This window comes from Pterocles gutturalis, unplaced genomic scaffold (genome assembly GCF_000699245.1).
Source record: "Pterocles gutturalis isolate BGI_N339 unplaced genomic scaffold, ASM69924v1 scaffold31563, whole genome shotgun sequence".
Classification (NCBI taxonomy): domain Eukaryota; kingdom Metazoa; phylum Chordata; class Aves; order Pterocliformes; family Pteroclidae; genus Pterocles; species Pterocles gutturalis.
The window spans coordinates 1-15,167 of record NW_010124024.1 but is presented as its reverse complement, the minus strand read 5'-3'; the positions used below and the strand labels follow the sequence as shown (position 1 = coordinate 15,167).

General features: G+C 40.1%; 1 protein-coding gene across 1 annotated transcript; it reads right to left on the bottom strand.

Annotated features, from left to right (window-relative positions):
* Nucleotides 1-2,490: 2,490 nt before the first annotated feature.
* On the bottom strand, nt 2,491-15,122 carry DNAJC21 (DnaJ (Hsp40) homolog, subfamily C, member 21; the record flags this gene model as incomplete). The annotated part of the gene is made up of 11 exons (XM_010078135.1): nt 2,491-2,655; nt 3,367-3,442; nt 3,847-4,037; nt 5,969-6,008; nt 6,647-6,805; nt 7,020-7,107; nt 7,445-7,596; nt 8,642-8,946; nt 12,885-13,007; nt 13,938-14,061; nt 15,022-15,122. Coding segments are annotated over 11 exons (1,524 nt in total), but the record flags the coding sequence as incomplete, so codon positions are not given.
* Nucleotides 15,123-15,167: the final 45 nt, after the last annotated feature.

Here is a 15,167-nt window from a genome sequence, read left to right as displayed (position 1 = left end):
AACCTTGATTGGATTAACTGCATATCAGATAAAGAGGCAGACACATAATTAATCTTTCATCTATGAAAGTCATTAAAAAATTGGTAATTTTTAGAGTGACAGGAAAATTAATAAAGTTGTTTTGGGGAAGTACACTGTCTGGATTTTGTAGCACCCATAGTCCCCTTGGGGGTGATACCAGTGCTGCTATGGCACGCCTCCTGCTGCCCTGGCCATAGAATCAGGGAATGGTTTGGGTTGGAAAGGACCTTAAAGATCATCCAGTTCCAACCCCCCTGCCATGGGCAGGGACACCCTCCACTAGACCAGGTTGCTCAAAGCCTCATCCAACCTGGCCTTGAACACCTCCAGGGATGGGGCATCCACAGCTTCCCTGGGCAACCTGTTCCAGTGCCTCACCACCCTCACAGTAAAAAACTTCCTCCTAATATCCAATCTAATTCTGCCCTTTCGTCTTAAAACCGTTACCCCTTGTCCTATCACTACACTCCCTGATAAAGAGTGCCTCCCCAACTTTCCTGTAGGCTCCCTTTATGTACTGGAAAGCCACTATAAGGTCTCCCTGGGGCCTCCTCTGGACTTGCTCTAAGATGTCCATGTTCCTCCTGTGCTGAGGACTCCAGGGCTGGATGCATTACTCCAGGTGGGTCTCACAGGAGCAGAGTAGAGGGGAAGGATCACCTCCCTTAACCTGCTGGTCACACTTCTTTTGATGCAGCCCAGGATATGGGCCTGTGTTTACTGCCAGTTATTAAATATGTTTTCACAGCAGCACCACACGCTCCTGAATGGTGTGCTGTAGGTCTGATGCAGGGTAGTACCCACTGTGTTCCACAGTGGTCACTGCTGCCGCCCCCACCCCTGGTACCAAAATTTTGCCATTTATACCCAATAAATAAAAGCATTTGTAAACCACACAAATAATAAAGTATTTGTTTTTACTGAAATAAGAAAAAAAAATAAGTCAAAAAGTAATACTGCAGGGTTGAGCCTGTGAGATTTCACTTACATAACCATAGTCAATCTCTGGCTGAGAAGCACCCTGAACAGAACATGACTGAAGGTTTCAGAGCAGAAAGTGTTTGTCCTTATTACAAGGATACACTGTAATTAGAGCATGAAAAAAAATGTTTGCACAGAGTTGAAAAGTTTCTAATTGCAGTAATTATTGTTATCATGGGGCTCTAATCCAATCATCATTCTCTCCAAAATACACTTTTCCTCCCGCTGCTTTTCCGATTGCACAGCACAGCCCATTAGTCATTTAGCAAAGATGCAAACTTTGAGTGGTGACATAAGATGCCATGTTTCTTTCTTACATAATCACTTTTTTAAATTAATGTTTTCATTTGTTACTCCCTTCAGTTTCCACAAAAACCAATGTGGACAGTCAGCAAGAACTGTACATCTCTTATTTTACTTTCATTCAAATTTTAACATTTGAGTAATTCCTTGACCAAATAAACGTACGACATCAACTTCCAGGGTACGGAAAGTATTCTGCCATTTTGCGTGATGAGTTGAAACTTTAGAGAAACTTAGTTAATGCAGGATGGGTGCTTCTGGAAAATTTCACTCTAGGGCCTTCTCAAACCTCATAGTACAGCCCTTGCTGAGCACTGCCTTCTCCAACTGCATTGACAAGTCCTGTATAAAATGCATTTGTCATGTGGTGCTTGTAGTCCCACCTTTCTTTTTTTGTTTTTGGTTTTGTTTTTTTAAGAAGTGCTACTCACGATCAGGGAGATTATGCATTTAAACAGAGGTGCAATACTAATTCTGGTGTTTTCACTAGAAATCAGAAAAAGTTGATTTATTCACATCACTCATTTACTTCACTTACTCCCGTAAGGCTCTTCTACTAGGCTTTTTTTTTTTTTTTTCACAATACCTGGCATGCAGGTAGATGTGCAACACCAACAGCAGTTGCCAAAACTGATTAACCAGTTTTGTCACCTTAGTCTTTCCCTTGTGCCTGCTGTTTAATGTAACTAGGGAATTTGAAAGGGCCCTTAGGGATGTCAGAAGAAAAGTCTGTGCTTTTCCATGTCTTGGTGATGTTTCATCTCTGATAGACGATGAAAGCAGCACAGGCCTCTGTATTGGCTACACCCACCCTGAGCTAAGCCCTCTCAAAAGAAAAGCAGCAACACAGGTGTTAAAATAATTCTTATTATCTCTGTGTGGGTACTTGACCCATTCAAGTTTCTACAGCAATACGAGGGGAGTAGCTTTGAATTGCTACTTCCCTATCCCCAATATGAAAGCTGCTGAGATGGTAGGTCAAATACAGTCATTAAAGAAAGGCTGATAAAACCAAAAGAAAGCACAGGTTCCTTCACAAGACGAATATTCATTTTGTTGCATCTTCCTTTTTTCCAAAAATTAGGACTTGTCTTCTCTGTTTAACTCCAACTACAGGCAATGTGCATCTTTTCAGTTTCGGGAGTTTTCATGTACAATTCTGAAGACTCTCACTGTAACAAAGTTCTATCTGTTTTTACGTTTCTCTTTTTTGTTTCTGGTGTTTACAGCTCCATTTACAGCTGGTGCTTGTGTTGCTTTTGCATGTCCTGTAGCTTTTAGGTGTTCAAACAGTTTATTTCGGGATGGAAATGCACAGTTGCAGGTTACACAGTGGATAGGAACTTCATTCTACAATGAGGGAAAAAACAAAATAATTCACATTCGTATGAAATATGTAATAAATACAATACACTAATTTGTTGTATGCAGTTTCTCTTAGATGAAATGTGAAGAAGCTGTTCATTTCTATCACAGGTATTCCATTACTGATTAACAATTAAACACATACAGATTAAAAAAAAAAAAGTCACAAATATGACTTCTTGAAATTTTAAAGAGTACAAAGTAGACCCAAGAAGAATAGAAGCCTTGTAAATGTAATTCAAGATAAATACTTTAGATCTCACCTGACTAAAAAAGGCTATACACTTACTACTCTGGGCTCTGAGATTTAGTGAATTTAGTATGTCTTAGCTGTAGTTATTACAAGATTTTGCTCAGTATCACGAAAGATGCAAGTGGTACTGCCTGTCACCTGACAGCTCTGTCTTCAGGTGTTATATTTATTTGGTTTGAACTGCCTCAGATACAGAGCTTTAACAACTCTCTTAGAACTGAAATTTTAGAACCGGTCTTCTCTGTGAGGACAAGAGCTGATGTTCCAGTTTCCTAGTTTCTAATAAAATCACAGGGATAGAAATACCTGCACTATTAAAAAATAAGCAAAACAAACCCAACCTGAAACAGAATTTGTGGACTGGAAGTGATCAACCAACCAACCAACCTTGTCTGTAATAACATGACCACCAGCTTTTAAATAGTGTAAGTAATTTGACATACCATTGTTGGGTGCTCTGAAGATGCCTTAGCTGACTTCTTTGCATCCTTGGCTTTTTTCCCTTTAGGCTTCATACTGCTAATAAACAAAGTGAAACCAAGATCAGTGCACAGGAACACTCAAAGCTTGTAATGGTTTTCAGTCATCAGTGTGTCTGCTGCTTCCCCCTGTTCTTCCTTCACACAACACAAGTGCTTCCAGCAAAAAAATAAAGCAATTTTACTTATATGATCAACTGTTGATCTCAAGATTCAGCTAGATGATGAGTCTGCTACTGATAAGTGATGTGGCAGGGATCTGCAGACAAACGCCACTTCCAAAGTAGATCCTAACACTCCTTGTTTAGTATCATGTTTATTCATAAACTCTGCTTTAGTGAAGTCGCCCCCAGTTCACATTGGTGAGTAAATCTAGACTCTTTTGACAGTATCAGACATGACACAGAGTGACACAATGACTTGCAATACTGCAAGTCAGCGCACCTTTTCACTGCAGTTTTTGCTTCATTCACTTGGCCAACATCTTCTGTAGCACTTGCGTCCTCTGACACTGCACAACTTTGGCCATCATTTACCAACTCCTCTGCTGAGCCACTGTCCTTGCCCACACAAGGCACCTCCTTTTGTTCAACTGTTTCTTCATCAGCACTTCTATCAAAAGAGTCCTCGTAAGTCTGTCCAAATAGACGAAATGCAAGTTAAGTACTTTAAGTTTATTAGTAATTATGTTTGTAATACTGTTTCTCATTTACTTCAAAATGGGTGGGTGGGGAAGAACACAAAGCCATGGACCCTCTCAATTTTACTCTTTGTTTTCAGTTAGATTGTAACAGGTAAAACTTTAATTGTCCTGTTTTGAAAGATGAAGACACCTGTGATGAAGGGAAGAAACACCAATAAAACAGCCTCTAAAACTACGGAAGAGAAGAATGAAGGTAGCTTTTAATTAAACACAGGGCCAATTCTGTGCTGGGTACCATTTCACATTATAAGATAATGGCTTTTTTTATAACTTAACTCATTAATAAAATTTTAATTATTTAGACTAAAGTCTTGTGTGCCAGACACCTGCACTTAAGCAAAAATAACTGAGCTAACTGAAGCTAGATAGACACCCTGTATTCTACCCCCACCAACATCAGAAACACTGGCAGCCTTTTCCACATATCAGAAGACAGTAGAATCAATACATGCAGTTTGGCAAAAGTTCAGTCCCGGAGCATGTTTGAAGCAAAAGAGTTCAGCTCCTAACTGATGAATCTAACCTACCACTATGACCCACCAACTCTATCACCTCTCGTATCTTTTGCAGAGTTTTAGTTACCTGAAAAAACTTGGCTAGTCCATCTATCTTCAAGGAAAACAAAACAAATATAATAGAAATTCTCTGCACTCAGTAGAGCTTGGTAGAGGATGATGTTTCCAGAAGAATCTCTCCACACAAGATTCCAACTCATGCTACGCAAGAGTGGCACCCACTGTCTGGGCTGCAGACGACCTCGTGACCAAACTGATGGGAGACACTGTGCCTATTTGCAACCTGCACAGTGAGAATGAGACCTGATTTCAAATTGAGGAGGCAAGAGTTGAAAAGTAGCCTGATGGCCTGCATGGAAGCACGAAGATCAAGCCAATACTGTCTTGGACTATGCCATACCAGCCAAAGAGAAGAAAAACTCAGCTGCTTAAAAGTCTCAGGGAAGTTTCTCAAGAATGAGAGATAATGACAGTGTGGGAGAGGGCAGAGAAGGTGAACACATAATAGGAGACTAGCGGGACTAGGTTGGAGGAAGACACAAGACCATATTGGCAAAGGATAGAAGAGGACCCGGTGCAGATTGCTCAATGGGACAAGGCTAGGATTGAGGCAATAAGTAGAGAAGAGGTAAGACTTGAAAAAGATCAAGCTTGAGGAAGGCAAACTGAAGAGTTTGCTCACTATGGCGCTCCTGCTACTCAAGCCTGAAACAGCTTGCAGTTCTTGTATTTTACCCTGCTGCTGTCAGCACAGGTCTGTCATATCATGCACAGGCTCAGATCCTTGAGTACAACTAACTGGTATTACTCATGTTTACAATTCAAGTGAAAGGTGGAATGGATGTGACAGTTCCAACAACTACAGTGTCAGAAGGATGCCAATATTATGTTACATTTTTTTCCCCTTAAGTTAGAGATTTGCAAACAGTGCATTATACCAACTCTAGCAACCAAAGCAGAAAATGACCACCAAACAAATTGAGCTGCTAATGCCCTAGGGCCACTACTGGTCATTCTGATCAATTCCTTGCATTGTCCCTATCTACCTGTTTCCGTCTCTTTTCCTTACACTTCAGACTGTAGCCTTTTTAGAGCCAGCACCACACTGATTAGGATGTGCACAAACAGAACAAAGTGAGGTCTATGAGATTACTATAATAAAATGTGATAATAATAAATGTAATAAAAATTATTTTGCAGTCAAAGAAGAACTGAAAATATCTGAAAACAGTCTTCAAGTTCTATAGAATTTCGAGTTCTCCCGTATTTTTCAGGACAAAAAAGTTACATTAGGAGATAAGAAAACTGGTGTTTAAATTTCCCTGAATTTCATTATATAATTCCATACCATCATTGTTTTCTGTTTCTTCTTCTCCTTCTTTGAGAGTCTGTAAAGATAAGAACTTAAAATTACCTTAGAAATTTGGTTTAAAAAAAATAAATTAAAAAGCACAATTTCTAAAAAGGTACTCAGTTATATTTTTGCTTATCATCTTAACATGATATTAAGGAGATAGTAGCCACAGACAGAAAATTACTCATGGCTGAAATGAAAACAACTGTTCTCCTAAACTACTCATTGGATTTAGTAAAACATTTACTCTGCTCAGACTGAACTTGAAGATACTAGTGAGATAGCTGGTATTATGCTTTGGCCATTCAAAAAAATGAATTTGTGCAATTTGCTTCATCAATTCTACTTTTAAGCACGCCTATTTTCTATGTATGCCAGCATCCAGCTGACAAAAGTACCAAAAAAAAGTATCAAATCAAGAAACACTGGCCCTGTGCAAGTTCCTGTGTTTGAAAAACAATCAGTACTTTTCCTTAATATGTAACTTTAAGCAGCATAGAAAATATAAGACAATTATCCTACAAAATTTTAATCCACTTGTACTAACGCATGCATTTTACTGGAACTCTGATGCTAACTTGAGTTCCAACACAACTTCAAATCATCAGAAGATCCCTCTGAGGGCCTCCAAGACTCATTAGTCATGACAAAACTACAACCAATCTCAAGTACTTCTGTTTGGGCATGTCTTCTGTTTCTTCCTCCTCTTTGGTATGTATTCCATTTGCATCATCCAAAGATACTGGAAATTTCCCTTCTTCTTCTTCCAGTTGCTGTCGTAAAAGTGCTACCATCTCTCGATGCTTCTTTGATTTTTCGTGATTCTTCATGCTGTGAAGACCAGCAGATCATTACTGCAGGTAGCTCTGAGCAACCAATATTTACATATAAATTAATAACAGACCCATTATCCATCACTCCTAAGTATGTAAAATTCTGCCCTGACAATGTCTGTACTCGAAAGATGACAAATCTTTAAAATGCATTTTTAAAAAAGTTAAAACTCAGCACCCCCACCTCCAGTTCCCCAACCACAAGGACTTACGCTTTCTCAGTTTTTAACAATTTGTCACAAGCAGGGCAGTACAGACCATCAACAAATTCAGCTTCTTCAGCCTCATCATTTGGTTTGTCTGAAGAGATCAATGGGGATCAGAGAGACAAGGTCAGGTAAGTGATTTTTTAGTAAGTTGCTCTTAAATCCCCAGCAAATAGTCAGAACACTCACACTCAACTTCTTTAGTACTATTAGGATGCAGACAGATCAAGACCATCTCACCAAATCACACATTAGCATAAATTAACAGCTGTAGGTTGATATCTTCTCATGTTCAACGGAAAACACTGGCACACCTCAGCTAGACACAGGGAGTTGCACTACAGTCAGAGCTGTGAATCTGGGGCTTTACGTCCAGTGAGCCAACACTCAGGCTGACAGCCCACTACAGACCACACCCCCATACCCCATACCTTCAATGCCTTTTGTCTCCTGCACTTCTAGTTCATCTTCATCAACTGATCCATCTCCAAATTCCTTTTCATATTGTGCCTCCATCTCTTGCAACTCCCTCTCCAGATCTGACATAGTTATCCAGCTCTGCTCTTTATACTCCTCGGCAAGCCTTTAAGTAGAATAATACAGTAAGTTCTACACTGAGATGGGAACTGCGGAAACAGTATTATTTAAAACATAACTTGTTGTTCCCTGGTATTTTAGGAGGAAAGTCCTGAACATATTAAGATGAAGTAAATAACTGTAGGGCCTGAACATGTGAGCAGTTAATTTGTGATGTTAGCGGGCACACTTACGCTGCAAGCAAAGCGGTATTAATGTAGGCAGACCCTCCTCGAATTTCAGGCAGGAAATGCTACGCAGCATGGTCAATATCAAGCTGACAGAAGGAAAGCACGCTCAGTCCTCAAAGCAGTACAGCTGCTTTTAGCTGCTGCAATATCCAAACCCACAAACAGTACAGGATCACAAAAAACACAAGCACGTTACTCCCTCACTCTGCACAATGGGAATGTACCAGCTCAATTTTCCAGATCTAAGTGTGGCCCAAGTTATCAAACAGTGCAGCACACTACAGCTGAATTTTGCTCCAGCTGGCTCTTGGACTTAGAATTATTAAACCATTTGTCAGCAAGTGCACACCTCAGCTTCATTCTCTCTTCAGGGAAAAAAACCAATATAGATAAATAAATTTGACACAATATATTTCATATGTATTTAAGTATTATTATAATTTTAATCAATATGCAATTATTTTGCAAGTGCACTGTTATTAAGTATTTGAGCTCCTTCATTAAAGGAAAAATTATAACTATTACACCTTACTTCCCCAGGTTAAGTACAAGCACACTGAATTCCATGCTACTACAGACAGTTACCTGCAGCACACCCGGGTTATCTTAGATCTCTACATGTCAGTTCACTGCAAAGACTCTAAGTTTTAAGACTCTTAAACTTTTAAAAGTTTAAGTTATCATGTCTCTATATGTCAGTACAATGCAAAGACTCAGACTTGAGAACAAAACTAATACATGAAATTTTCAAGGATGCTTAAAAGAGCAAGTGGAACTATTATTAGAATCTAACTCTATATAGTACCCTCATGGATAGTTTCTCCAAGTTTAAAATAAAATATTTCCTCCATGTTTACATACTTGGCTTGTTTGAGCTTCTGCTGCCTCCGAAATTCCTCTGCTTTCCTAGTTTTTTCTGCATTTTGTTCTTCTACAAGTTTTCTATGAGCCTGTACTCTTTTATCCCTTTTACGAATAAAGGCTACTAGCTGACGGACCAACTCATTCCTCTCTTTCCTTGCTTTATCTCTTGTTTTCTTGTTCTCTTTTTCCATAGCTCGTTTCTCCCAGCGGTTTGAGGCTTTTCGTGTGTCATATTCTTCTTTCCAAGCAAAGTTTTTCTGAGTACAGAAACTCTGCCAATATGCATAGAAAGGGTGGACTACCTGTAAGAAAAAAAAAATTTAATAAGTCACTTGTTTAGAGGGGGGACAAAAACGGTACCAAATAATTCAGGAGTTTTATAGCAGTTTTGACTTCTACAGAGGACACAGTTTCTCCCCAGAATATAGAGAAATCATATGAAGGTTTAGAGAAACCTGCAATAATAACCTTTAAAATTTCAAACCATGCCAAATTAACAACCTACAACAAACTATTCCAAACTGCAACTTTTAAAAATATCCCCTTGCAGGACTGGACTGTGCTGATACTCGTGCCCAGTTACTTAGCTTTGCTGTACTTCTCCCGTCAAACTGAAAAGCACAATGTCCTGGTTTTGGCTGGGATAGAGTTAATTTTCTTCATAGTAGCTGGTGTGAGACTATGTTTTAGATTTGTGCTAAAAACAGTGTTGATAATGCAGAGGTGTTTTTGTTACTTCTCAGCAGTGCTTACAGGGAGTCAAGGTCTCACCACCAGTGAGTTGGCTGGGGTGCACAAGTTGGGAGGAGATACAGCCAGGACAGCTGACCCCAGCTGACCAAAGGGATATTTCACACCGTATGACGTCATGCTCAGCATATAAAGCTGGGGGAAGAAGGAAAGGGGGGACATCTGGAGTTACGGCATTTGTCTTCCAAAGTCACTGTTACGCGTGATGGAGCCCTGCTTTACTTCAGATGGCTGAACACCTGCCAGCCGACAGGAAGTGATTAATTAATTCCTTCTTCTGTTTTGCTTGTGTGAGTGGCTTTTGCTTTACTTATTAAACTGCCTTAATCTCACCCATGAGTTTTCTCACTTTTGTTCTTCCAATTCTCCTCCCCACCCCCACTGGGGAGGCAGGGGGGAAGCGAGTGAGTGTCTGTGTGGTGCTTACTGCTGGCTGGGGTTAAATCACAACACACTACCAAAATCAGACACACCGTCTACAAGCAGGCATGTGCCCCTATTGCCTAAGAGCCACCACACCAAACTACACCAAAGATCAGCCATACATTTCCAACAGCAACCAATGACCAGCACAAAAAGAGCAACAAAACTAACACATGTACATAGTGCTATTTCTTCTCAGTGTATTCTCTCTGCATACCGTGCAAAAGGGACATTAATAGCCCTTGACGGGTTTTTCTTTCATGAATTTGTTTAATATTTCTTTTATTAACCCATGTGAACTCACAGAATCATAGAATGGTTTGGGTTGGAAGGGACCTGAAAGATCATCGAGTTCCAATCCCCCTGCCATGGGCAGGGACACCCTCCACTAGACCAGGTTACTCAAAGCCTCATCCAGCCTGGCCTTGAACACCTCCAGGGATGGGGCATCCACAGCTTCCCTGGGCAACCTGTTCCAGTGTCTCACCACCCTCACAGTGAAAAATTTCTTCCTAATGTCTAGTCTAAATCTGCCCTCTTTCAGCTTAAAATAATTAACCCTCATCCTACTGCGACACTCCCTGATAAAGAGCCCCTCCCCATCTCTCCTGTAGGCTCCCTTTAGGTACTGGAAGGCTGCTATAAGGCCTCCCTGGAGCCTTCTCTTCCCCAGGCTCTCTCCCCCAGACCTCATTTCTGTGGCCCTTCTCTGGACTCATTCCAACAGGTCCATGTCCTTCCTGTGCTGAGGACTCCAGAGCTGGATGCAGTACTCCAGGTGGGGTTGGCACACAGAATCATCAAGCCATGACTTACACACTTTAACAAGGGACTATGTGAAGATGCACCTACTCCCGTTTTGTTAGGAAATTCTACGACTGCAGGTTAAAATTATGCTCTCTAGCTCTCACATGAAAAAAGAACCAGTAAATGATCTTTCCTTATTCTCCTTTCTTTTACTATTCACAACCAAATGCTGGATTAAAAACAAATGGCATTATAATTATTTTTTTGTTTTATTCTCCATTCCTCTCCAAGGAATTATTAACCTTCTGCATTTTGTATATTCAGGAAATAAGATATGCCTAAACTCCTTTCTTACACTACTTAGCCCATTAAGCTGCCTTTTTACTACTTAATCCTACATGTACTACTGTTTGTATTTTGGAATACCTCACAGAAGTACTTAATTCAACAGTTTAATACTTCTTATTCTAGTATCTCCCTTCTCCTCCTTCTGCCATTGGTATTCACGTGTCCTACAACTATCAATGCCTCAACACTAATTTCTAACTGGCCTGTCTATGTGCAAATGCTCATGGCTGTGGCCTCTGGCAGGCAACTCAATATACAGTTTTTCTCTGCTATCACAAAACCCTAGGTCTATACTCAATAAATATTCATACTTAATCCAATAACTTGAGTGAGATTAGACTCCCTGTTTCAGATTTCTGCTTCAGAAGGGGATATCTCCCATGCATAAGGATGCATGGCCATCAGCTGGTGACAGGGATCACCCTCCCCTTCACCAGCTCTAAGAGGCAAGACTTTCCTCCATCTCAGCAGATACCTGAAATACAAGCACATCTCTGACATTGTCCAGAAGACTGTACAGCAGCTCTTGATGAACTCCCAGGTGGATTTTGTTTTGCCTGTTACTTACACTTGGAGCCAACTGCTTTTGTTTCTACATTTAATTGACCTGCAAGTTGTCTCTTCCTATGAAGTCCTGGGAAGTTTCAGACCTAAGAATATCTTCCCTGGCTGCCGGGGAGAAGCCTCTCAAGCTTCTTGCAAATTGATTCAGTAGCATTCACATCAAAGATTTTGAAGCCTCTGTAGAGTTTTTGTAGCTCCCTTCTAAAACTCTTTTCCCATGACCACAGAGTAGAGAAGTGATCACCCCAATGGTGGAATCTTCCAACAGTGTAATCTCTTTGTGGAAACAGAAGATAATAGGGATAATGATTTTCCCATTTAACTAAGCCTATTTCCCCTAAGGTACCGCTATGAATCCTTTTTTTTTTTTTCTTTTTCCAAGAGAGCTTGCCATACCATATACTTCCAGAACAGCATGAACAAGCATACTAGAGTTCCAGACATTTTTGCAGTTATTAAATGACAATATAAATGCTATTTTGGGTCTATACCTATCCCATGGCCTCAACACAAGCAGTTTCCAAAAGATATTTCAAGATAACTTCATTGAAGGAGTTTGTTAAGCCATCCTGTCATTTTACCTGACATTCAAACACCCATTCTGACACTTCTTAGTTTGATTTGCAATTTTCTTTTCAACATTAGACAAGTTTTGTACCACTGAAGTTACTCCTTTTTAAGGTATATATCAATTCAAATTTCCTAAATAATCAGTCATATAGTCCAATTCTACCAAAAGTGCCACAGAGAAGTAGCTGACTAGGAGTAATGTTTGAGCACACTGATACTGTGCAGTTATTTACTGGGGAAAGTGCTATTACTTTACTATTTAATTTCAACACAGGAATACTGGTAACCTTAAGAAAAAAAAAATTAAGTCTGCTGAAATAAAACACAATTGTCAAGGTTGACAAGAATTCGAGTGTCCCACACACATTTCTTTTCTTGCTTCACAAAGGAAAGTATGAACTATTTTGGAAATTAAATCTCACTACAAAATAATTACAGATGACAAAAGTATCATAGTGGGAGCTCACATTGCAGGTCAACCACCACATCTCCCACTTTCTACAGGCTTTGTTATGCTGTAAGTGCTATGCGATTTTCCCTAAATGAGGCAAGACACTACGTGTAAGTTTCACTGGCATAATTGTGGTTATGCCAATGGGAAGTGTTTGTCTGACATCTCACACTAAAATCCTGGCTAATAATATAGTCCAACAGGAAATACTAATTTTAATGCACCTAAATATTATGAATCAGAACACAAGCACTTCCTTTCCAGTAATGGACACATGGCTTTGTATTCACCTCAGAGATCAGCAGGAGCCTTTCTTTTGATTTCATTTTGGGACAAAGTAACGACTTAACTGTGTTACTTTCAGTTCAGATTTACACTTGCTCTTACCGTATCATAATCACTTTGAGAATATCCAAACATAGGGAATGCTTCAGTATCTTCCTGGGTCATACATTCCATCTCTTCTTTTGCAATCTTTTCAAAAACTTGTCGATAGACCGTAAAGAATCCCTGAAATAAAAAAATAAAAAAAAAAAAAAAGAAGAAAATCTGACTCATTTTGCATGGCTCAATAATAGATGTACAAATGCTCAGCTACAGTAGTGCATTTTAGAGAATACTGCAATTTTGCGACAGCAATTCAAGATCGGGGTAAAGGCCTTGTAAGCACTTGCTCTAGATACCAAGACCCTTCTGTTTAATAAAGTTCTCATTCTCTCCCAGCCCTTTTATTTCCATCTCCTTCATGTAGTCTGTGCCTCTCTCATGCATCAAGCTCTTGTCAAGCTCTTGTATTCAAATCTAAACCAGAACAAAAGGTTTCCAAATGCTGGTGATGTTGATAAGTTTCTGCTTACACAGGACCAAGTTTTGAGGAAGCTCCAAGCATAAAATTCACTATTAAGCATCCTGCTCTTTACTTCTTGAATTAAGATGTTACTAACTCACTCCTACTATAGTAAGACAAAGACAGATAAGGATTCTCTCTGGCAGAGGTTTTTCTAATCACTTGGAGCTTTTTAAGTTATGATGAGCCTCTTAAAATCCAGCATGGAATTCATTATAGGAAGCACACTTTCCCCAAAGACTGTTGTTACACTGCTTTTTTTTTTTTCTTTCTTTCTCATTTGAAGCATTCTAGCTTGTTAAAGATATTTCTGAATAGACAGATGGCATTGCAAAGCATTGGAATGCTTCACTATATAATGTAAATAAATACTACACACACACTCCATAGTTTTATGGTATAGTTGGCAATCATGACTAATTGGAAGCTTCCCCAAGTGTCCAGCGTAAGTTTTCTCTTAGAAAGATTTGTGTAAGCATTATTACTATTTGTGCTCGACTATTCGATGTGTAGCTTTTCAACATGAAGCAAATGCCAACACTTTTCATGAAATTTAAATTGACTCATTAAAGATTGATTAATTAATTAATTACCTTTTCATCATCCCCGTATCCAGAGTAACAGCTAACAGTGAAGTAGTGCAGCAGATCCAAACTATCATCTTGATAGTCTCCATCAACTCCTCCTTTCAGCAGAGCCTCCCTGTGATTATCATACCTAGCAAAAATTCACAATATCAAGGATGTGGCAACATGGAACATTCCCTAGTGCTGGTAAACTAAAACAGTACACACATCACCTCAACGTATAACTTAGCCCAGTGTCTGGTATTTGTGTCTCATATCTGAAGTCTTCAGTGAGAAAAAAAGACAGGCTCAGTAAATATTCTCTCTTGTCCTTTAGTTTACTTACTATGACTTTATTTACAATATATATATAGCAGCAATTTCTTAGCAGGCAGGTAGCAAACACATTTGAGCAAGATGCTTCAATAAGCTTGCAGAAGTGGGTAGTACATTATTTAAATCATCCAATACTTACACACGCAAAAACCCCAAAATCATAAGTTAGCATTTAAAAATCGAAAAATGCTCCTTTCCTTTCAAGGAGGACAACCTTAACACAAGTGGTTTTGTCTGCAAAATCTGGTAGATGCTTCAGCCCATTTGAAAAACAAGTTACACTGAACACTTAAAGTAGCAATCCCCTAAAGAGATATGCCTGCCTATTTCAGATTAGGACTGTTACAGAAACAGGACACTATGTATGTGTTTAAGGCTTACCACCTCCAGCCATCAATAACACACCAAACACCTGCATGCACTCAGAGCGGTGCTGGCTCTTCCCGCTAAGGCAGGGAGGCCACTGACCAGGATATCCATCCCAACGTGCCAGCTGCCTCCTGCTCTGGGAGGAAGAAACAGACGCCAACACTGCCGGGTCCCCGGAGTGTCCGGGTGCCCAGCCCACTGCCACCACCGAAGCACCGTGCGGAAAGTGTGGGCGCGCAGCTGAGCCTCTCCAGGAGGCTGCACGTTGCGTGGCTCTCAACTCTCTCAAACCCCGAAGTGGCTGCTCCTGCCACAGAGGCCCGTGCTGACTTGCGAATGCCAAGTCCTGGCTGAGGCTGAATTTAAAAGCTCTTTTCCAGGCTGCTGTCAGACAAACGCTGCTCACCAAGCTCGCTCCTGGGGGTCACTGAGAACGTCGTACGCTGCCTGAATTAACTTGAACTGCTCTGCGGCTTCCTCCGCGTTCTCTAGGTTTTTATCTGCAAGACAATTTAATTATACTGCAAACGATTCAACATACGACGGCAGCAC